At 39.6% G+C, this 24,262-nt stretch overlaps 1 protein-coding gene and 1 pseudogene across 1 annotated transcript; both read left to right on the top strand.

Moving 5' to 3' along the window:
- The first annotated feature begins 3,633 nt into the window (after nt 1-3,633).
- Nucleotides 3,634-6,810, top strand: LOC148147468 (protocadherin beta-15-like). Its single transcript, XM_087995028.1, has one exon. It carries the CDS (start codon nt 3,768-3,770, stop codon nt 6,156-6,158), a length of 2,391 nt encoding a protein of 796 aa, XP_087851154.1. The 5' UTR covers nt 3,634-3,767; the 3' UTR covers nt 6,159-6,810.
- An 8,779-nt stretch (nt 6,811-15,589) lies between these two features.
- Nucleotides 15,590-18,735, top strand: LOC122556972 (protocadherin-10 pseudogene; annotated as a pseudogene).
- The last annotated feature ends 5,527 nt before the right edge of the window (nt 18,736-24,262 follow it).

Genomic DNA, 24,262 nt, shown 5'->3' with positions numbered 1-24,262 from the left:
GAGTCACTTCAGCCAATGCAACATCCTGTGAATCATTCTTCACTCTCTCTTGTGCAGTCACATCTTTCCTACGTTGTGGCGAACAGAACTGCAGGCAGTGCTCCCGCTGTGACCTAACTCACGTTGCAATCTGCTCAGACATAGCAGCTTGTCCTTGTGGTCAGGAAGAGCAATCAGAGGACTACAGTTAGACAGAGAGGTACTGTATCCAATCTCTTTCTTGGCTAATACAAATGGATAAATATTTGAAAATACACGTTGCTGCACTGGGAATATTACACGTATACGATTTACAAATAGAGAATTTCGGCTGCATTCAGTCATTCATTTTCACAGAAGCGCATTTCCCTATTGAAAGAATGCAAGGTCAGATGTCAGTCCAAACGCAATCAACACTTCTTGGATCTTTCCTAAGAGATGGGTTCGAGTACCATTGAGACTATTGGTGGCATTTAAATGCAATAAATATCTGGACTCAAGAACTAGTCGAATAAGGATGTAATTTAAAATTTGTGATGCTGTTTCTTAAATAGCAAGAAGTTGCAAAGTGTCAATGCATAAAGTCATCTGGGTATCCTCATCAATTTGTCATGGAAGTCTAACATGCAGGTCTAGCAAATTGCCAGGAATATTAATCTTTAATGCAAGATTATTTGTTATTATTAAGATAGAGTAAAAGAAAGGTTCACCAGACCTCTTGTTGTGGTGGCGGGACTGTCCTATTAAGAACATTCGTCAAGTTGGGATTGTATTTTCTGGTGTTTCAAAGAAGTGATCTTATTGAAACTAACAGTACAATTAAAAGTATGGATAGGATAGATTTACATTTAAACTTTACTGTCACGAGTACTCAAGTACTAAAGTACCCCAGTGCTATGAAAAGTTTTCAATGTAGTCACACACAGTGGCGCCATCTTAAGTACAAGTACTTAGGTTCAAAAACTTAAGAACGAGGTTGAAAGAAATAAAGTGCTAAGTTAGAAGTAAAATATTACAGTCACTACATCATTGATGCAGCAGAGATGATTCGCCTGCATGAGGATCCTCGTACCATTACGCACAATTGGAAAAAGAAGGACCGGTTATGTAGGACGAAGATGACGAGCATTTTTTATTAAACAGTGAACCGTGGCAATTTCCTACACAGAGGGATGTGGAAGCTCAATATTTAAAGATGCTTCAACTACGTTTAAACTATATTTCGAAAAGAATTCAAGTTACCAAAGGGATAGAGGCTTATGGGGATAAATGAACGAAAGACGTTACTTAGTAATGAACGCTGAATGGCGAACGCTTGCTCCTATATTTCTACGCTCCAATCATTCAAAATACAACATTGCGAGTGCTGTGCGTTCCCGACTGCGTTCTCTTTTGAGGAGCTGCCTGTTGCTATCTGCTCGCAGTGACCTCATCATTGCTGTCCACGTTGTCTACCATCGAGGTGGAACGTTGCGATTTTCCTTCGATATATCGATTTACCTCTCGTCCTTCGAAGTCTCAGATAAAATCTGAACATTTATGATTCTTCATCCATTTTAATAAGATTTTGCTTTCGTTCCAACAATTATTATTCTCCTACAAGCATTTTTATGACGACCACGCCACAAACATCTCGCATGTAATTCTTTTTATATGTTTCCATTCATCTGCCCATCCTTAACCTCGCGAATATTAACAGCCAGTCGTGCCGCACTTCAACATCTGTGGTTTTTCTTTCATTCTCTTCATGATTCATAGCTCGCATTTATTTCTGCGATGTTTAAGTTTGATTATTCTTAATCACGTGAATTATTTACAAAAACAGTTTGAGGTGCACAGAATTCGAGTGCAGTCGTAGTTCAGTCTTACAGCTATTCAGTTTGGTATCGGGCTAAATAACGGGGTCACAATGGCAGCGTTCAATGATTGTTCAATCCAATTTCAGATGCATTCAAAAGGTAACTCACTAAAAAGGCTGCAAACACCAATGATGCAAGGTTTGTGAAGGTTTGCAGCTCAGGCTGAGGTTTCGGGTGTAGGTTTACTCGCTGAGCTGTAGGTTTGATATCCAGACGTTTCATTACCTGGCGAGGTAACATCATTAGTGGCGACCTCCAAGTGAAGTGAAGCTGTTGTCGCCTGCTTTCTATTTATATGTTTGTCCTGGATGGGGCTCCTGGGGTTTGTGGTGATGTCATTTCCTGTCCGTTTTCTGAGGGGTTGATAGATGGTATCTAGATCTATGTGTTTGTTTACGGCGTTGTGGTTGGAGTGCCAGGCCTCTAGGAATTCTCTGGCATATCTTTGCTTAGCCTGTTCCAGGATAGATGTGTTGTCCCAGTCGAAGTGGTGTTTTTTCTCATCCGTGTGTAGGGCTACGAGGGAGAGAGAGTCGTGTCCTTTTGTGGCTAGCTGGTGGTCGTGTATCCTGGTGGCTAACTTTCTTCCTGGTTGTCCTGCGTAGTGTTTGTGGCAGTCCTTGCATGGAATTTTGTAGATGACGTTGGTTTTGTCCATGGGTTGTACTGGGTCTTCTAAGTTTGTTAGTTTTTGTTTGAGAGTGTTGGTGGGTTTGTGTGGCACTCCAACCACAACGCCATAAGCACACACATAGATCTAGATACCATCTATCAACCCCTCAGACAACGGACAGGAAATGACATCACCACAAACCCCAGGAACTCCATCCAGGACAAATATATAAATAGAAAGCAGGAGACAACAGCTTCGCTTCACTTGGAGGTCGCCACTAATGATGTTACCTAGCCAGGTAATGAAACGTCTGAATATCAAACCTACAGCTCAGCGATCAAACCTACACCCTAAACACCAATGATTTTGGCAGATATGATGATTTTCAGTTCGCTATGATTGTCGAATCTGTCGACGATATTCTTTATACTTTACCACAGGACTTCCTTACTTTCTCAGAATACAGACGCAAAGTTAATGCTCTGGTCTTGACAAAATGGCAGTAGAAATTTCAAATGTTAGGTGCAGCACACTTATGTATTGGATATACAGTTTCTTGGAGATGGTCAGGGTGGTGATGTTTGCTCCTGGAAAAGGGGTGATAGGTTTACCAGAAATATATTCAAATGACATTCAAAAAGTCTGTGTGCGTGCGTTAAAATAAACTGACTTCGACTGTTAAGCGAGAGAGAACAAATGTTTCCAATTGAGAGATTGTTATTGTCATTGAAAAAAAATGACAGGAACAGCATTTCGGGAATAATGTTGGCCTTTTCAAGTCCTAGGGATATCTGGAATCTTTTAGAATCACTATATTGTATTTAAGGCCTGGCAGTTTTGTAAAGTTGATAACCTAGTACCAATTTAAATTAAATCGTGGAATGACATTATATGGACTAAACATGGCCAATGATTAGTGGCTAGAATGATGTAACTATGAGACAGCTCATGATTCCAATACACCACAGTGTAAATAAAACCGAACCGTAAAATCGTTTTAGTCCAGGCATTTTTAATTGTACACTTGTAATGTGACAAGATATCCCAACGGTTTAGCTTTAAGAATGGTTGCAGTTATTGGGGGAAACTCTTCGTGTCGCTGTCTACCAATAAGAATTCGAGACGTTGTGAGAGATCGACCGCCTCCTCCGTTAGACAAACAGAACGAAAGGGATAGTCGGTTTGTGCGTTTCTCGTCTGCAGTCACGGCAATAAAGCTTCCCCGGTGATATCCCTGCGGTTATTAACATCATAAAATAAGATTTTAATACGCAGCTAGCTTTTGTTTCTGTCAGAAGCGACGCATCAATATCACAATGGCGACTCCACTGATTAGCCAGGTTTCCATAATTTTTTCGCTATGCATTTCTGACCTGGTCTCCGAAAAGCTTCGCTACTCGATTCCCGAGGAAATGGAACGTGGAACCTTTGTTGGCAACGTCGCTGACGATCTAGGATTAAAGGTTTGGGAATTATCGAGCCGCAAATTTCTGCTGATTTCTGATTACTCGAAGCAATTCATAGAGGTAAATGTAGAAAATGGTTTCTTGTTTGTTAATGAAAGAATCGACAGAGAACAGCTTTGTAGCAAAACCGCTGCATGTTCTCTCTTTTTCCAAATCACGCTCGATAATCCTTTGGAAGTGTATCCCGTTGAAGTGGAGATACTAGACGTAAATGATAATTCACCCGTCTTTTCCAAAAAGGAATTCGATTTGCAAATCAGTGAATTAAACGCGCTGGGGGCACGTTTCCTTCTCGAGAGCGCGCGTGATCTGGATGTGGGTACAAATACAATCAACACATACCAGATCAGTCCGAACGAGCACTTCGGTATAAAAGTGCAGACAAGAAGAGGTGGCAGTAAAAATGCCGAGCTGGTATTAAAGAGGTCTTTGGACCGTGAACAACAATCAATGTTTACTCTGGTATTGACGGCTATCGATGGTGGGATTCCGCAGAGATCTGGCACAGCGCGAATCATCATTAATGTCATGGACGCAAATGATAACGCCCCCGTATTCGATCATGAAACCTACAGGACGTCAGCGCTAGAAAACATCGCGAATGGCTCTTTGGTGTTAAGGGTTCATGCTACTGATATAGATGAAGGAACAAACGCGGAGGTAACATATTCTTTCTCACATCACGTTAACCAAAATATTCGCGACTTGTTCAAATTGGACCCTGTGACTGGAGAGATTAGAGTTCAAGGAGTAATAGATTTTGAAGAAACAAATGCATATGAATTTGACATCCTGGCGGTGAATTCCGCTCCACCTGAATTGTCAGCCCATGCAACTGTTGCTATCGATGTCATTGACACTAACGATAATCGCCCTAACTTGCAAGTAACAATACTATCGAGTGCTGTGCAGGAAGATGCTGCTTCGGGGGTTAGTATAGCTCTGATCAGCGTAACGGATCGCGATTCTGGAGAATATGGGGAAGTTCAGTGTCAGATTCCTGACAGTATTCCGTTCAAGATCGAAAAATATCTGAAGGGCAACTACAAATTGATTACCAATGGCTTTCTGGATCATGAGATTACCCCACTGTACAATATCTCCGTTTTAGCCTGGGATGGTGGATTTCCTCCTCTTTCAATTAGTAAATCCATTGTGGTTTCAGTTACTGATGTAAATGACAATGCACCAATATTTACACAATCGTCATACAACGTGTATCTGATGGAAAATAATACTCCCGGTGCTTCTATATTTGCTGTTAGTGCAAATGATGCTGATTTGAATCAGAATGCGGAAATATCTTATTCCATTCTAGACGATCAAAAGCACGAAATACCTTCTTCCGCGTACATCACGATTAATTCCAAAACCGGGAACATTTACGCACTGCGCTCCTTCGACTATGAGCAACAGAAACATTTCCATGTGGCAATTCAAGCTCAGGATGCTGGATCACCTCCACTGAGCAGCACTGCCCTTGTAAAGTTTATTATCCTGGATCAAAATGACAATGCACCCATTATTGTTTCACCTTTAACTTGGAACACATCAGCAACAGTGGAGATCCTGCCCAAAGCAACATATCCAGGGTACCTGGTCACCAAGGTACTTGCGTCTGACAAAGATTCTGGCCAGAACGCAAGGCTTTCCTACCAGTTACTGGAAGCCACTGATCCTGGCCTTTTTACTGTGGGACATCTCTCTGGAGAAATCAGAACAACACGAGCATTTAGTGATCAAGATATCAGTACAGAAAGATTGGTCCTCCGTGTGAAGGATAATGGACAGCCAAGTCTTTCCACTACAGTTGCAATCTCCTTTACCGTAACTACCAACGTAACTGAGAAATCGTTTGAACAAACTGATAAGCCCAGACGCCTGGAACATTTTTCTGATATAAACAGCTACCTCATCATTATATTAGGATCAATTTCCTTTTTATTTCTCATGCTCATTGTTTGTTTGCTCGTCCTGAAGTATCGACAAGATAGAAATATTGCTGAAGATTACAGCCCCACAGTTTGTTGTTATCGTCAGGGTAATTCAGATGATGGCTTGAATCGACCAACAGGACGCCATCCTTTGAGTTATAGTGGGGCCGTTCAGACTGAAACTTATCATTACAGTGTGTGTTTGTCACCAGAATCATCGAAGAGTGATTTTCTCTTTTTGAAACCCTGTCATCCTACGTTGCCGTTCAATGAAATGGGTGTTCATGACAACAACGCAACGAACTAATCTTTGCAGACAATTAGATGCTCTGCGTGACAGGTAATACTTGCTGGCGCACAATTACTTAGTCTGTGCTCACTTGTAGGTTAAACGTCCTGCTCACACATTATTTAGTTGGTACTGCAAACATTAATGTACTCCAATTACCCGTACCCTTTGGCCGCTCCAGATGTATTCAATTATATTTATGCTTGTGTAAAAGTTCAAAATTGAGAGCCATATTCTTAACATGAATGTTAAAATTCAATTTTGAATTTGAACTTTTATTATTTATGGTTTGAAACAAAGAATATCTGTATATTCACGCGCATGCAGTTAAATAAGGTAATGAAATCAAGTAATTGTGAGATGTTCTGAATTCCGCCCTGGAGTATTTCAGTAGTCTAAACTCATTTATTTTGAACAGTCCCTATGTATTCCAAAAAACTGAAATTTCACATTAAACGATTAATGTATAAGTTTTGTGTCGAAGCCTGGGTTCAAGTCTGTGAAACAGTGATGGTTACTAGTTGGAAATATTGTTTTTTTATTTTCATACAATTTGCGTTAAATTGTCAGCTGTTGTGCATTTCGCTGTCTTCTCATCCATTAGTTCTTCGAACGTCTGATGGATTTGCTTAGCCACAAATAGCTGCACCCTCACCGAAGATGTTCAATTGTTATAATGTCGAGCCTTTAGCTGGCATTATGAAACATTTCATTATATTGTAAACCTACGAAGAAGGAAAAATCTATTCTTTTCTCCAACATCAAGGGTCGTAAGCAATGTTTAAACATGCTACTTATACAGCTAGAACCCAATAATTCATTATTTCCGTAATATCAGTCCCAGACAATCGCCGTGGTGTTTCCTCAAAATAATGTCCTCGGCTCAGAGATCTTCATTTGCTTCATCAACATATCTCCCCCTTTGATAAAGCCAGAAGTGGGTACGTTTGCTAATGTTTGTGCAAATTTCAGCACATTTTTGAAGTATACCTGGCACCGAAGTGGTCCATGCCCATCTGCAGAAGGACTTGGACAACATCAAGTCTTAATCGGATAAGAAGCAAGCATGGTTACACAACACATACTCCCGTCAGCAACTATTTCCAACAAGAGAATACTTAACCATATAAGCCTGAGTGTCATTGCATCACTGAATAACTCCACAATCAACAACCTGCATTTTAGTATTGATTTGAAACGGAATTAATCAAGCCATAAAGAGACTGGTTTCAAGAACAGATCAGGGCCTATGAATACTGCAGCAAGCAATTCTCCTCATCCTCTCCCCAGAGACCATCCGACATCCACAATGCACAAGTCAGGAACATGATGAAGTACTGTCAACACTGCTGCATAAGTGCAGCTCCAACAATATTCCTAAAGCAGCATAATTGATTCCCACCCTAGTTTCCACCTTCACTCCCCGTTGAGACTATTCTGCCAGCAGGCTTTTCATTCTTTTATGCGACTCGGCCGTCACTGGAAAGTCAACATTTATTGCTCACATCTGATTACGCTTGAGAAGGAGGTTCTAAGCTACGTTTGTCAATTGCTGCAGTAATTTTGATGTAGTTGCCCTGCAATAAATTGGAGAGGACCCTTGTAGCCACCATATTTATGTAACTTGTTCTGTTTTGATTCTGGTTAATGATACGCCCAGTATGTTGGCATTCGGGGCCTAGTGGACTGTAAAGCTGATTACGAGGTTCGGTCTTGCTGAAGGTTGTCAAAAAGGATTTGGATTTAACACTTGGGGCTTAAAGATCAAAGCATATAGGTGGAAAAAAACAAGAACAGAGTATTGCGTTGCATGATCAGCCATTATCATAATTAATGGCAGAAAAATCAGGATAAAATTTCTGATAAGTTATTCCTACTCCTCGTTTCCAACTTTCTGTTGTCATTGTTAGTACAGTGTCGGCCAACATGTCAGTCCACAAATTCTCCACCTCTTATTGTATTTGGGAATGGACTACTTCACTATCTGAGACATTGCGAAGGCACTAATGATTGTGTAATCATCAGAGAGCATTCACAATTCTGATCTTAAGATGGAGGGAAGGTGATTAATGAAGAAGCTGAAGATGGTTGGTTCCAGGACAGCACAGTGAAGAATTACTGAATTGTTGTGCTAGAATTGAGCTACCACAACCGTGCAACAACTACAAGCATGTTCATTTGTAGGTATGACTAAACTCAGCGGGCCGTTTCTCATTGCTCCTCAATAGTTTTAATTCTACGATAATAACTTGATGTCACAATTGTTCAAGTGCAGCCTGGGTGTAAAATGGCATAATTCCCAGTTCAACTCTGAAATTCAGTGTTTACGTCTACAGAGTGCAGCGCACTAATGAAAAATGCCTTCTTCAACAACACTTTCCACCGCATCATTCCTACGACTCAGAAATGGAAGGAGGGCAGATCCATAGGGCAAGCATCATGAAAAGAATCAACTCGAAGCCAGATAACATCCTAACATGAACTTCATATCCATTTCTTCATTGTCTCTGTGCCACAACACCTGAAATTCCCTTATTCACAACATTGTGGATGTACATCTCCAATGACAGCAGAGTAGCAGCGCAACATGCAGTCTCCTCAGTGTAGGAGCCCAGAGATCCTCTACTCCGTAAAATTACTTGTTTATTTAATGCTTCAATTTATTATGGTACCTTATCTTCTTTTAATGACTTGACACAGGCCCAGCAAACACGTGGCGTTTGGCAGCCTGGAATGGTAGTATAGATATGGCACCTGGCAGACCTGTCATCTGCTTTCGTGGTCACCACGTGAGGTGGTGGTAAACAAGAGGGATAGTGTCAGCCTTGCATGACGGTCTTGTCCCGACATAGATATCTTCTTCCGTGGCTTCCAGGTATTCCAGCAGCTGGCAAGAAGTCCCAGTGTGGAGGTCTGGTCCGAGCATTGAAGTCTTGTCTCGGAATGGCAGGGCTGCGTCGTCCAAACGTGGCGTTCTTGGCCCAGCCAAGTGTGGCAACATTGGCTTGGCTTTCCAGCCTAGGCAAGAACCGTTAATTGAACAGTGATGAACTTTTCTTTTATTCTTGTTTATAACTTCTGACATTAATTTCGGTTGGTGATATGGCAACTTATAAAACTTTTCACTGTAGTCCTTTTTGAAAAATTCCCATGACGATAAATTGTTATTCGATTCGATTCTATATCTACTTCATCAACTGCAACAGTTCAACGATGGATCTGTACACCACTTTCTCAGCGATTGTGTGGGGTAGTAAATCGTGACTTAACCATTAACAGCCACATTCCGTGAATTAATAAATGAAGTCAAAACATGCTCAATGCAATGGAGTTTGATGCGTCTGTGCTCCATGTGCAGTACGTTCAGAAATTCTTCAAAACCACGCAGTGAAATCTTTGCAGAAAAGTTTGGACATTGTTGATTCATGGATGTAGGTTTGCTCGCTGAGCTGGAAGGTTCGTTTCCAGATGTTTTGTCACAACACTAGGTAACATCTTCAGTGAGCTTCTGCGTTCCAGTTGGAATGCCATGCTTCTAGGAATTTTAGTGCCTGTCTCTGTTTGTCTTGTCCTAGGATGGATGTGTTGTCCCAGTCAAAGTGATTTCCTTCCTCATCCATATGTAAGGATACTAGTTAGAGTGGGTCATGTCATTTTGTGACGAGTTGATGTTCGTGCCATCCTGGTGGCAGGTTTTCTGCCTGTTTGTCCATGTAGTGTTTTACAGTTCTTGCAAGGTATTTTTTAAATGAGTAGTGGTTAGCACTGCTGCTTCACAGCGCCAGAGACCCGGGTTCAATTCCCGCCTCAGGCGACTCTCTGTGTGGAGTTTGCACATTCTCCCCGTGTCTGCGTGGGTTTCCTCTGGGTGCTCCGGTTTCCTCCCACAATCCAAAAATGTGCAGGGGTTAGGTGAATTGGCCATGCTAAATTGCCCGTAGTGTTAGGTGAAAGGGTAAATGTAGGAGAATGGGTCTGGGTGGGTTACGCTTCGGCGGGTCGGTGTGGACTTGTTGGGCCGAAGGGCCTGTTTCCACACTGTAAGTAATCTAATCTAATCTAAACATGAGTTTTGCTTGTCGTCTGTACGGGGTCTTTCAAGTTCATTAGCTGCTGTTTTGGTGGGTTTGTGAGCTACCATGATGTCAAGGGGTCTGAGTCGTCTGGTATTCATTTGTGAGATGTCTTTGATGTAGAAGAGATTGGCTAGGGTTTCTGGACGTGTTTTGCCTGCTTGTTTGAGTTTTTTGCTGGGAAGTCGGCGGACTGTGTTCATTGGGTACCCGTTCTTTTTGAATACACTGTATCGGTGATTTTTTTTTCTCTCTGCTCTGCATAGTTCTTCTGTGCTGCAGTGTGTGGTGGCTCGTTGAAATGCTTTTCTAATGCAGCTTTGTTTGCGGATGTTGGGATGATTGATTCAGTAGTTCCATATTTAGGCTGTATGCGTTGTTTTCCAGTAGACACTGGTTTGAAGTTCCCCATTAGCTGTTTTATCAGCTGTAGCATCCAGGAATGGCAGTTTGTTGTTGGTTTCATCCTCTGTAGTGAATTTTATGTCAGTAAGCGTATTATTGATGGTCTTGAAAGTTTCATCTAATTTGTTTCATTTAGTGATGATAAAGATGTCATCCACGTCGTGGACCTAATTTTTGGGTTGAATAGTTAGCAGAGCTGTTTGTCTGAGTCTCTGCATTGCTGCCTCAGCTAAGAACCCTGATGTCAATTCATATTGCATTTTATAAACCTGAGCATAACATCTTGGCTGGCATGACCGTTCAGTGCAGAAAGAACACAGAACTGTTGGAAGTGTAGTTTTAGGAAAGATGTTTTAAACTGAATTCCTGCCTACCCTGTCAGGTGTTCGAAAATATTCCCTCAACATTCTTTCAAAGAAAATAGAATATCTGCATTACCTTTCATCCCTCAATATATATGTAATTAAAACAACATAGATTAACTCGGTCTTAACCTCATTCTGTTCCTTAATTACACATTTAGTAAAATTGTATTCCTATCTTGACTTCAATAGCAGATTGCTCACTTTAAAGCTGATTTAGGGATCACAGGGCCATGAAATAGACTGTAGAATTCCAATTCTTCTGTTGTAATAGCGGCTGGTTCCCTGAAATCCCAGTTTTTTAAAAATGAAATTCTTTCCACATAACATTTCTAATTTTTATATTTTGGTGCTTGCTATTGATGGAATGAAGTAATTCATGCCTACATGCCAAGGCATTTCATTTCATAAAGTTGGCAGGCTGCACCACTCTCTTCGCAAATATTTTTGAGAGAGACCAAATGTTTCTTCTATTTCTTTTTCAGACATGTGGGTTATAATTCTTTAAACTTTTAGCAGCCTACCACGAGCTGCCCAGAGCTGGACAGAATCGAAAAAAAATCTGTTGTTGAAAACAAATGAATAAACATAGTAATTGTTTCTGATAAATCCTAATCAGCTCAATACCACTTTTGTTCAATTCCAAAGCCTTTGCTGGGACTCTATGAACAGATAGTCATTAACGAAATAAATGAACACCAAAGGTAATCATATCTGCATTATTACGTGAGCTGCAAGCATAGTGACATCAAAAAAACATGACCCAAAACCTGACGAAAATTGGCCTAGGTATTTGTGTTGGTGAAATAGGTTTTGAACATGGATCACTCTCGCAATACTGAAAACTGAGTTCAATATCTTCAGGCTAATATTCGCCTGAACAGTGCTTGGGTTAATTTTCTAGTGAGCTGCATAACTAGGATGGAAGATGGCTTGAGCTGCGGGAATATTTTGTAGACTAAATCAAGAAGATAAGGCAAAAAAGCAAAGTAGCAATGAGAGTAAAGTTGATCAATATGAGTGATAGGCAGCAAATGGGACACAAAACAAATGGAGATTAGGAAAGTCTTAAAGTAACAAATCAAGGTCACAGTATTTGAATGGATTTGGCATATTCCTGGAGAGTTGGAAGCTCAGTATTAATATTACTGGACTCAAATAATTCAAGCAGCCCAGGCTAATATTTTTTGGAACAAAAATAGGAATTACTGGAAAATCTCAGCCAGACTGCAACATCTGTGAAAAGAAAGCAAAGTTAACACTTTGGGGTCCACTGATACATCTTCAGAACGTTCTCTTTTCTAGATAAACTAATTCTTCTTCTTGATTTCTAAAACAGAGGTCATTTTGTCTTCATATATTGATGTCATTCTAATTAACAAAATTACACTTCTATTTCGTCCTGGTTTTCTGCGCTTCTTAAATGTTTTGTTTGTTTTTAATACACAAATACAAATTTTGCCATCTTGTCGCCATCTTGCATTTCTCAAGGAGGGTACTGGATCCGAAATTTTAAGTCTGTTTTCTCTCAACAGACCCTGCAAGACCTGTTGAGTTTCTCCTGCATTTTCTGCTTTTATGTTGGATTTCCAGCATTTGCAGTTCTTTGTTTTGTTCCATTATTTCAGATGTGAGTTTGAAATCCACCATGGCAGATGTGGAAATGCAAATTCAATAAAAGTGCACATCTGGGATGCAAAGCTGTTGTAATCGTGATCATTTCACCATTCTTACTTGTTTTAAATCTCTTTTGGTTCATTTATACATTTCATGGAAGGAAACTTGCCATACACATTTCATCTGCTCTGGCCTCCGAATGACTCCAGACTCTTAACTGTCTGCGAGGAAATTCAAAAAGAGCAATAAATGATGGGCTAACCCATGATTGTTAAGTATTGTGAATGAATAAATGAGTTAATAATAATGATAATAATGATAAACTTTTAACAAAACCGATGCATTGACAGTGCAACAGGAAATAAGTAAGTGTGATCTTAGAACCATCAGACAGATAGAGCTGTGAGATAGGAAAATTAGGACCTGGGTATTCAAGATTACAATACATTTAAGAAGTACAGAAAGATATGTAAGGACTGAAGTGTATTTCTGTTAGTTGGAATGTCACCAATACACTGCAGCGTGATTGTCTCAGTACTTGAAATTAAGATGTCAAATTATTTTTTCTGGAAATGAGAAATAAGAAAGGTTATATGTAACATTTTGCACAGTTTCATAGACCCCCTAGCATTAATAACTCTGTAACTCTGTAACATTTAGTAGGGACTTGCGAGTGAAGCAGGCCAATAAGCATGGAGGAGTTTTGTTTTACTTACAGATTCGATTAATCAGCTTAGCAACAGTAGCCTTGGTGATCAGTTAGTAGAGTTGCGCCGACAGTTCCCCAGGTCTACGCAAAATCGAGGGCCGATGGGCCAGTACTACGCTGCAATGTTCTATGTTCTGTGTTCCAGAGTTTTTCAGACACCTTTCTAAGAGAAACGCCGATAGACCTAAGCAGGCAGCAGGCAATTTTTCGGTTATTGGTATGAACTTGTTAGAAATTAGCAGAAGAGACATTTGAAGACCAATTACAAATGATCACAGGTGCCAGCAGCTAGAAATGCTATATCACCTAGCCCGATACGAAGCTTTCAATGTACAGAAGACATTATATTAATTGGTATCATCATGCAAGTGAGAACGGATGATCACTATATATATTTTTAGTTTGTAAAAACTAATAAAATAACAACATATTCACAACTCTTATCCGTTAAAATAAGTGCTTATTTCATTTTCAGCAATTCTTATTCTGGCTAGGAAGTTCAATGGATTTCTGCTAATATATTTGTACTGAAAACAAAAATCATAATGAAGGTTTAAAATATTAAATTGATCGAAACCGCATATTATCCCAATTGATAAATATTTTTTTGGCAGAAAAAGTATTGTCAGAAGATAAATTTATTGACAGTCGGTTTGTGCATTTCACTTAAGTAAGAAACATGAGTCAAGTATTTCACCTAAATGATGAGTAGGTTGTGCAGCATAAAGATCTGAGGTTAACGAGAGGCATCTGAAAAACACAACTCAATTCACATTATGCAATTATGATTACTAGACAGCAAGCATTTTCATGTCATGGGCTTCTTCCTATCCACCAGAAATCTTCTGACGCAAACATAGATTTCAATGGCTTAAGAGGAACTATTCTTATTCATAAATACAGTACAAGATACTGTGGAGTGTTACTGTGTGCATGCTAGAATGTTACTTTGCAAGTTGTCGACAAATTAGCAGTGTGATGCTTGCTTTATATGTTTTTTCTTTAATTAGGTACTCAATAGTTAAAGCGTTACCTCATTATTCTGGAATCATTCTGTTGTTACCCTGGCAAAGAATCAACCTGGTGTCTCCAGCACTACAGCACTATTTCAATATTTGCATTGTGTAAGTCATTAACGATGATAAGATTTACATTCCATGTTTTTGAAACACATCGATGTTTGGCAGGTATATAGTCTACAACGTAGTTTGCCATAATCATAGCTGTTTCACAAGTCCCAATATTGTCAAGTGTTCTTTTTCTAGGCAACATTACGGGAAGCCTCATTATATTGGTGCGACAAGACAATTTAATGATAAGTCCAGAAAATACTGAAAATGCTCAGTATCTGTGGCTGCAGAGTCAGAGCGAACGTTCCAGGTAAACACGCTGACATTGAGTGGTAAGTTGAAACAAAACTGGACATTGTTCGAAATATATCAGCTTAAACGTTGCAGAATTAATTGATATCCAATTTAAGTCCAGGTGCAGCTGAATGTGTCACAGTAAGACATTCAAAATAACTACTGATTTGTCCCTTTTGTGGCGCATTGATGGCATCCCTACCCTTAGACTAAGACATCCGGCTTCAAGTCCCACTTGCTCGAGAGGTCTGCAATAATATGTGAAACTGTTTTGTTAGAAAAAAAAGCCTAAATTAAAAAAAAACACAACTATTTGTGAGGACCTCTTATAGTACAGTTGTAGAATCCCTACCTGTGAACCGGGATGCTCGGGTTCAAGCCCAACATGCTGCAAAGGGATGGACTATCATCTGTCCGCAGGTTGCTTAGAAAAAAATAGGTTAGATAATTAAAAACAATATATAAAGGATTGACTTAACGGCCTCAGCCTAAATGCCAATTACTAAACACACACCCTAAAGATAAGCGAAGTCAAAGTTCAAAGTTTGAACATGAAGTTTGATGATTGAATCTTTCATTTTTTGTCAGTGGGCAGGATCTACCTCCACTTATTTATCTTACATTAACCAAATAAACTGTTTATTAAACGTTCATTTCTCAAAAGAAAACTATATAAACTTATTTATGTCAAAATTAAAATTAAAATGCTCGATCAGCAAAATTTAACGGGTGAAAATGTGGCAACGTAAAACTGGCAATTAATGATATCACAAACGTATTCCAGGAAATGTAATATTTTTTAATGCATGTCATACCTTAAGTTAGACGAACGTGTGATTGCACAATACACACAAATTATTGTACCTGCTTGTTAGATTTTGATTGCACACTTCTAAATGTTTACAGTTTTTGGAAGGAGTGCAGCTTTAAGGTCGTTTGTTGCAGTTATTGGTTGCGACACTTTGCGTCGCTGTCCGCCAATAAGGAGCTGAAACAGCGGTCGAGATCTACCCACCTCCTCTCGCAGGGATTAAAGAAGAAGATTGGTAATGTTCGAAACAGACTGTCGCTCCATTAATGCTGAAAGGGCGTGTTACGACAAGCTTGAATTTCTATCTCGCGCGTTCGTGTTAGAAATTAGATGAGATTGCCCTTTTTATCAGAGGCGACAGAGTGACTATTAGTGATTTAAAAATCAGAAAGAGCAATGGCGAACATATTCGGCATCGGAGCGTCTTTCATTTTTCTGCAAACCGTGTTGGAACTGGTTTTGGGGCAAATTCGCTACTCGATTCCCGAGGAATTGGAATATGGGGCCTTTGTTGGGAATATTGCTGAGGATTTGAGTCTAAACGTTCAGGAATTATCGGCCCGCAAATTTCGTACCGTCTCTGACAGCAGAAAGCAATACATGGAGGTAAATCTGAAAAATGGAATTTTGTTTGTTAATGCAAGAATAGACAGAGAACAGCTCTGCAAAAAAAGCTCTACCTGCTTCCTTTCCTTCCAAATAGTGCTGGAAAATCCTTTGGAAATGCATCGCGTTTCAGTGGAAATACTAGATATAAATGATAACGCACCGCGTTTTTCAAAGGACGAATATGTTTTACAGATTATTGAGGCGATTACGCCAGGAATGCGATTCCCTCTTGAGAGCGCTCACGACGCGGACGTAGGCAGAAATGCAGTCAGCATTTACCAGATCAGCGTAAACGAGCATTTCAGCCTCAAATTTCAGACCAGAAATGATGCGAGTACAAGTGCCGAATTGCTGCTAGAAAAGCCTTTGGATCGTGAAGAACAGTCAACCTTTGATCTTGTGCTTACTGCCATTGACGGTGGGGTGCCCCAGAGATCCGGTACTACTCGGATTCGAATTTATGTTATGGACGTCAATGACAACGCACCTGTGTTTGATCATGAAACATACAGAGTCAATGTTGAAGAAAACACTCCTAAAGGTACTTTAGTTGTGGAACTCAATGCTGTTGATTTAGATGAAGGCACAAATGCTGAGCTAACATATTCTTTCACAAGTCACGCTTCGCAAAAGGCTCGTGAGGTTTTCAAATTAGACCCGATAACTGGAGAAATCAGAGTTGAAGGAGTTCTAGATTTTGAAGAATTGGCTATATATGAACTTGATGTAGAAACTGTGGATAAAGGTTCCTATCCAATGCTCGGACGTGCCAAAGTTATCGTCGAATTAATTGATACGAATGACAATGCCCCCGAGATTGAGGTGACGTCATTATCCAGTACAGTATCAGAAGATGCTCTACCAGGGACCAGAATAGCTACAATCAATGTCAGGGATGCTGACTCCAGTGAAAACGGACAAACTCAATGTGATGTTGACATGGATGTACCATTTCAATTGCAGATGACTATGAGCAACAATTATAAATTGGTCACTAGTCGTACTTTGGATCGGGAAACAACACCAGTGTACAATATATCAATTTTGGCTCGTGACAGAGGATCTCCGCCTCTAGTTACAAAGAAGCTTCTAATTGTATCAGTTTCTGATGTAAACGACAACGCTCCAAGGTTTACACAATCCTCATATAACGTGTTTGTAATGGAAAACAATAATCCTGGTGCTTCTATATTTGCCGTCACTGCTTCGGATGCAGATTTGGATCAAAATGGGGAAGTGTCTTATCTTATCTTGAAAAAGCAAATAAAAGGTGGATCTCCCGCACCTTATATTACAATTAACTCAAAGAGTGGAAATATTAATGCTCTACTGTCATTCGACTATGAAAAGTTGAAAAACTTTGAGTTCAAAGTTCAAGCTCGCGACGCTGGAAATCCCCCATTGAGCAGTACTGCCATTGTGAATGTTATTATTCTGGACCAAAATGACAATGCTCCTATTATTGTTTCGCCTTCAGCGTGGAATAATTCATCAGCTGTGAAGATTCTGAGCCAATCGCTATATCCGGGGAATTTGCTCACCAAAGTAATCGCAACCGATGCGGATTCAGGACAGAACATGCGGCTTTCCTTCAAAATTATTGAAGCCACGGATCCCAGTCTCCTCAGTATCGGCCTGTTCACTGGAGAAATAAAAGCAGTCCGAGGTTATAAGCAATACGACTCCACCATGCAAAGAGTAGTGATCCTGGTGAAGGATAATGGACAGCCCAGTCTCTCCAGCACGGCGACAGTCTACTTTTCAATCATGCCCAATGGTACAGATAAACTCTCTGTGTATAGTCACCAACCCAGAAATCCAGAACAATTTTCGGATCTGAATGTTTATTTGATCATCATATTTGGTTCCACATCCTTTATGTTCCTTGTAATCATAATTTTCCTAGTGGTACTGAAGTGTAAACAAGCCAGAAGTTCAAATTACTACGATTCTACAAATTATTGTTGCTGCAGCCAGAGGGAGTCGAATGCTGCTTTTAATCGAAGAGCTATTCCGAAAGAAATGAACAGTTATCCTCGTGGTCCTCTGACTGTCCCCATTCCTGAAGGAAATCAGTACACTCTCTGTTTATCTCCAGAATCATCCAAAAGTGATTTCTTATTCTTGAAGCCTTGCGAGATAACGTTACCTCTTAATGATATCAATGTTCATGGAAGCAGTGTAGGAAAATAATAATTTTCTCCTGGAAATGATTGATAACATTTTACTGTTGAGTGGAATTTATCTATTGTCCATTAGTTTTAAATGCACCTATGCACATAAACAACATTCATAAATGTACAAATATTAATCATCATATCTGTTTGTTTGATACGGATGCTTTGAATGGCTTTAGTGGAGCATGTTGTATAAATGCTAGAGCAAATAACTCTCTGCCAAACTGTTGCAATTTTTATCTTGTCAAAGTTACTAAATATTTGGAATCAACATTCTTCCAGTAACTAGAAATATAGGCAATGATGGGTCTAAAATATTTCTGGTCATTTTGATCCCTTAAAATCATAGATTTTAGATAAGAATATGTGAAGTACTTAGGCATTTTAAAATAAGTATTTTTGCGTAATATTCTCAGATTGTATTCCTTGATACGTACATTGATTTTGAAAATCATAAAGTGAACATAAAACAAAGATCAAATGGACGTAATTTCATTTCTCATTTCGACTATTATGTAAAGTTCTGGTCATTTTGTTAAATCAACGTTTAAAACAAGGCATTTCCCGGGCAGGCCACCATAGAACATGAGGATATTTTTAATCTATAATGAGTGTTTTGTTTTCATCCAAAACTCTTAAGTATAAAATTCTTTTTGCAGACATTGTGAAATAAAGCATTTTAAAATACTCCAATAACACGTCAGCTTAAAAAAAAAGTGCCATGGCTTTACAATATTGGATTAGCAGGTTGTAATCAATCATAAACATTAATGCAGAAAATCTATTCGAGGACAGCAATAGATTTCAAATTAATGCACCAAAACCTAATTCAAAATCATATATTTCCAATGATAAACATACCCAAATAAATCAGTTTCATCACAGGCTCCAACCCGAGTCTATAATTATCCTGAACATTGACAACTCAACTATAACATTTGTAACGCTCAGTCCTGTTTGCAATCAAATTTATTGTGACTTAGGTCATTGTGCTTGGTATTTTGGAGATACAGCTATTCACATTTACGTTTTAAATTTTTTTCTCATTGTCAGTAAATCTGGCTATTAGCATGAATTATGTTCCTACTGCTAATTTAGATAGAAGAGAAGCAATGGAACAATGGAAAATAATATTTGATTGAGGTCTTTACAACTTTGTAATGCACACTCATACAGCACCTAAGATAGAAATTTGGGCACGATAGTGAGAAGGCAAATTGTAACATTTTAAAGTTGTAACTCAAAAGAAGACATAGAAACTGATAAATGTTTGAATAATGGAGGCATGCACGAATACATGATAGAAATGTTGAGGCATAAATGTTATCTTAAGGTGCGTAAGAAAAAGAAATACGTCACAACTTATAAAATATATTACTCTTCCATACATTTTGAATTGTCTGATAATCTACTAATAGCGCAATTGTCATACACTCCTATAAACTACGTTGATTTTAACTTTACTAGACAGAGGTTCAGCATTGGGGAGCAGATTATTTTGAATGATAATTATAATCATTTTCAAGAGCAACTGAAGTGAGGATCCTGTGATAGGCAGAAAACCCCACCTCGTATGTGAGAATGCATGGGAGGAATACGAGATAGGAAGTTAGCATCCCCTTGAAAAGCATGCAACGTGAGCACCTAGCAACACTTTGTAGGTATCACCAAGAGGAATGGGTCAGTAGAGCACCTATGCCAGACCGTCAGTAACACCTGCAAGAACTGACAAGTTGAGTGGATTGACATTTTTAGATAGAAATTGTCAATGGTAACTCTGAAAATAATTTGAGGAAGACACAACAACATTATAAAAATATGTTAACGAGTAGGCAAAGATGTAACAAAGGGACAATAAGTTGATATAATGAGGGAAGTGTAAAATTGTCTATTTTAACATAAAGAATATAGAAGAAGTAGGCAAATAGAGTCACGGAGTCAGAAAGATGGACAACACAGAAACAGACTCTTCAGTCCCCATCGTCCATGCTTACCAGGTATCCTAATCTCGTCCCATTTGCCAGCAATTCCTCTAAACGCTTCCTATTCACATACCCATCCAGATGCCTTTTACATGTTGATGATTGTACCAGTTTCCACTACTTCCTCTGGCAGCTCATTCCATACACACACCACCCTCTGCCTGAAAAAAAAATGCCCTTTAGGTCCCTTTTTTATCTTTCCCTTCTCAATCTAAACTTATGCCATCTCGTTCTGGATGCCCCATCCCAGGGAAAAGACTTTGCCTATTTATTCAACCCATGCCCCTCATGATTTTATAAACCTCTATGAGTTCACCCCTTAGCCTTCCAGGGAAAACAGCCCCAACCTATTCACCCTCTCCTTGTAGCTCAAATCCTCCAATCCTGGCAACATCATGTAAATCTTGTCTGAATCCTTTCAAGTTTCACAACATCTTTCCAATAGGAAGGAGACCACAGTTGCACGCAATATTCCCACTTCCTGTACAGCCGCAACATGGCCTCCCAACTCGTATACTCAATGCTCTGATCAATAAAGGAAAGCATACCAAACGCCTTATTCACTATCCTATCGACATGCGACTCTACTTTCAAGGAGCTATGAACTCTGCACTCCAACATCTCTCTGTCCAGCAACACTCCCTAGAACCTTACCATTAAGTGTATAAGTCTTGCTAAGATTTGCTTTCCCAAAATGCAGCACCTCGCATTTATCTAAATTAAACTCCATCTGCCATTCCTCAGCCCATTGGCCCATCTGATCAACATCTCGTTGTGATCTGAGGTAACCTTCTTTGCTGTCCACTACTCCTTCAAATTTGGTGTAATCAGCAAATTTACTAACAGTACCTCCTATGTTCATATTTAATTTATTTATATAAATGACAAAAGGTAGTGGACCCAGCACTGATCCTTGTGGCACTCTACTAGGCAGAGGCCTCTGGTCTGAAAAACAGCCTTCCATCACTACCCTCTGTCTTCTACCTTTCAGCCAGTTCTGTATCGAAATAGTTCGTTCTCCCTGTATTCCATGAGAGCTAATCTTGCTAACCAGTTTCCCATGGGGAACCTTGTCGAAAGCCTTACTGAAGCCCACATAGATCACGTCCACCGTTCTGCCCTCATCAGTACTCTTTGTTTCTTTGTTACTTTTTCAGGTCAGTGAGACATGATTCCCCATGCACAAAGCTATGTTGACTATCCCTAATCAGTCCTTGCCTTTCCAAATCTGGGATTCCCTCCAACAACTTGCCCCACTGACGTCAGGCTCACTCATGTATAGTTCCCTGGCTTGTCCTTACAACCTTTCTTAAGTAATGGTACGACGTCAGCCAGCCTTCAGTCTTCTGGCACCTCACCTGTGACTATCGATGATACAAATATCCAAGCAAGGGGCCCAACAATCACTTCTCTAGCTTCTAGTGAGGGATTGAAGAGTTCTAAGATAAGAGCGCAAGAAGTAGGATCAGAATTAGACCATTTAGGCCAATGAGTAAACGCCATGATTTGATGAGATCATAGATTTTTTTTCATAATCCTTAACTTCACTTTCCTGTGTTATCCCCTTAACCCTCGACTCCCTTAATGAATGCATGTCGTTGTATCTTGTGTAGATGCAGAAAGTTCTGCGTGTCGTTGCGAATGGAGTGCAAAATGTTTCAAATGCAAATATTCATTTGCAGCAAGTCATCCGGAAAACAAACAGGAAATTGAAAATTATCGTGCAGTTGTGGGTTAAACACAAAAGTAAGGAAGCTATGCTTCAATTATACAGCGTTGTGGAACTGCATCTAGAATGCCTTACACAGTACTGGTCACTTTATATAAGGAACAATTTAAATATGTTGGAGGAGGTTCATAAAAATGTTAGCGAAATTAATACCTTTAATGTGTGTGGTTTTGCCTTGTGAGGCACGTTTCGACAGCTAGAGTTGTACCCTTTTGATCTGGAAGAGTAAGCCGTGATTTTCTTCAAACATGTAAGATCATAGGTGATCTTGGTTTTGTAAATATGGAGAGCAGATTCATCTTATGGGAGACTCTAGATCGGGAGGGGGGAGGGGGAGATCACAATTTTAATATTGGGGATCGTTTATTTAAAATAGAAATGAAGCAAAATGCTTTTTTTCTGTGAGTACTGTAAGCCTTTCGAACTCTCTTTCTCAAAAGATCGTGGAATCAGAGAGCTTTAATCTGTTTCAGACAGCATGAATTATTGTTAATTCCGGAACTGAAAGGTAACAGGTGTAAGCAGAAATCTGGATTTGAGATTACATTGAGATCAGCTATTACTGATAGATAGTTCTGATGAAGAATCATATGAAACACGAAACGTTAACTCTGTTTCTCTCTCTGCAACTGCTGCTGGGTTTTGCGAATTTCCCCATTACTTTCTGCTCTTATTTCACAATTCCAACATGCAGTATTTTGATTTTAACCTAATATCACGGCATGCTCGAGACCTAAGTGACTAATTAAATCTTCTAACCCGTGCAAAAGTACGTATTTTGAAATCGCTCTCATATTATTTTGAACCGGTTTGCATAGGCCATTGGTGAGTTAGAGCGTATGACAACATGAAGATAAAACCCGCGTCTTCTGATTTCAAGAGCTACACCTCCAACTTTCACGCGAATACATACCATGTTTCTCCACATTTCCGTCATAACAAAGGTCATGCAACCCAGGAGAGGGAAGTCAGCAGATCACTATATTGAGAGCAGTGCTATTGAAGGAAATCACGAATTGATCAAATTCATTTTGGATGTTGCCGGTGATCAAGGTGTACTTTTATGTTTCTCTTAGATCGGTCGAACATTCTAAAATCGACTACATTGACCACAGTTTTTCAACAATTATTTTATTAATTAATATTAAAACGAGAAACGTAAATATTCAATATGGGCACACCTTCTAAATCTGGCGGACAGCCGAAATTCTTCAGGTATGTTGTTTACCTGTGAAGGGTCGTTCTCTCTCAGAATCCCTGCTTTCTTAGAGACCAGCGCCTCAACTCTGTAGTCTTCTAGCTAGACTCTTAAATTAATTATCATGCGGTCAACATGTGGTGAAATCGAAATCTATTAGCTTCGTGTGCAGGAAGTAGACAACTTTGTTTGACAAGACGTGCAAAATATATTACAGACAGCGGGTCAGCCCTGATGTCAAAGTTCAACGCCAGTTAATTTTTTGTATTGAATGAAAATGACATCACACCGTGCTTCACACAACTCTTCTATACTGTTAGGAACAGACGAGCTTTCTTTTCATCGAAGATGTTAGCGCTTTAAATTCTGATGTTCACAAGAAAGGTGAAGTAATAATCAGATGCAAGTTCTGGAGCAGAGTTCATCAGTATTTTTGCTGGAATGTTGTCAGGGTCCAATGCCTTCGCAATGTTCAGTGCCTCCATAAGTTTCTTGGTACTACGTGAAGTGAATTGAAATGGCTGTAGCCTGACATCTGTGATTGTTTGGATATCTGCAGATGGTTGAGCTGAATCATACATTCGGCACCTCTGGAGGAAGATTGTTGTAAAGCTTCAGACTCCTCTTTTGCAGTGATATCCTGCGTCTCCTATTATCAATGAGCATTGACATAATGATATTTGCGGAACCTCCTCTGCCTTGAAACGGTTCCTCATCGTATACCTCCATTCAGGATTTCAAGTGGAAAGACCACAGACGGTTTCGTTCTGATTCAGACCATCTGGAATTTCTGAACCTGAACTGCTGCAGCTTGCTGTTTGGTACACAAGCGTTGTTGCTTCATCATTTTGTTGCTTCTCCAAATTTGTAGGATTAGATAGAGTAAACAATGACAGCCCTTTTCCTCGGATGGTGATGGCTAGCACGAGGGGACATAGGTGTAAATTGAGGGGTGTCAGATGTCAGAAGTAAGTTCTTTACTCAGAGAGTAGTAAGGGCGTGGAATGTCCTGCCTGCAACTCGCCAACTTTCAGGGCATTTACATCGTCATTGGATAAACATATGGATGATAATGGAATAGTGTGA

Source organism: Chiloscyllium plagiosum, unplaced genomic scaffold, assembly GCF_037043375.1.
Source record: "Chiloscyllium plagiosum isolate Xiang-an unplaced genomic scaffold, Cpla_swu_hap1 HiC_scaffold_16, whole genome shotgun sequence".
Classification (NCBI taxonomy): Eukaryota; Metazoa; Chordata; class Chondrichthyes; order Orectolobiformes; family Hemiscylliidae; genus Chiloscyllium; species Chiloscyllium plagiosum.
This window is presented reverse-complemented; position numbering and strand designations above follow the sequence as displayed.

Bases quoted from the DNA above. Each gene is read 5' to 3' on its own strand.
- LOC148147468 (XM_087995028.1), top strand. From the start codon at position 3,768: ATGGCGACTCCACTGATTAGCCAGGTTTCCATAATTTTTTCGCTATGC.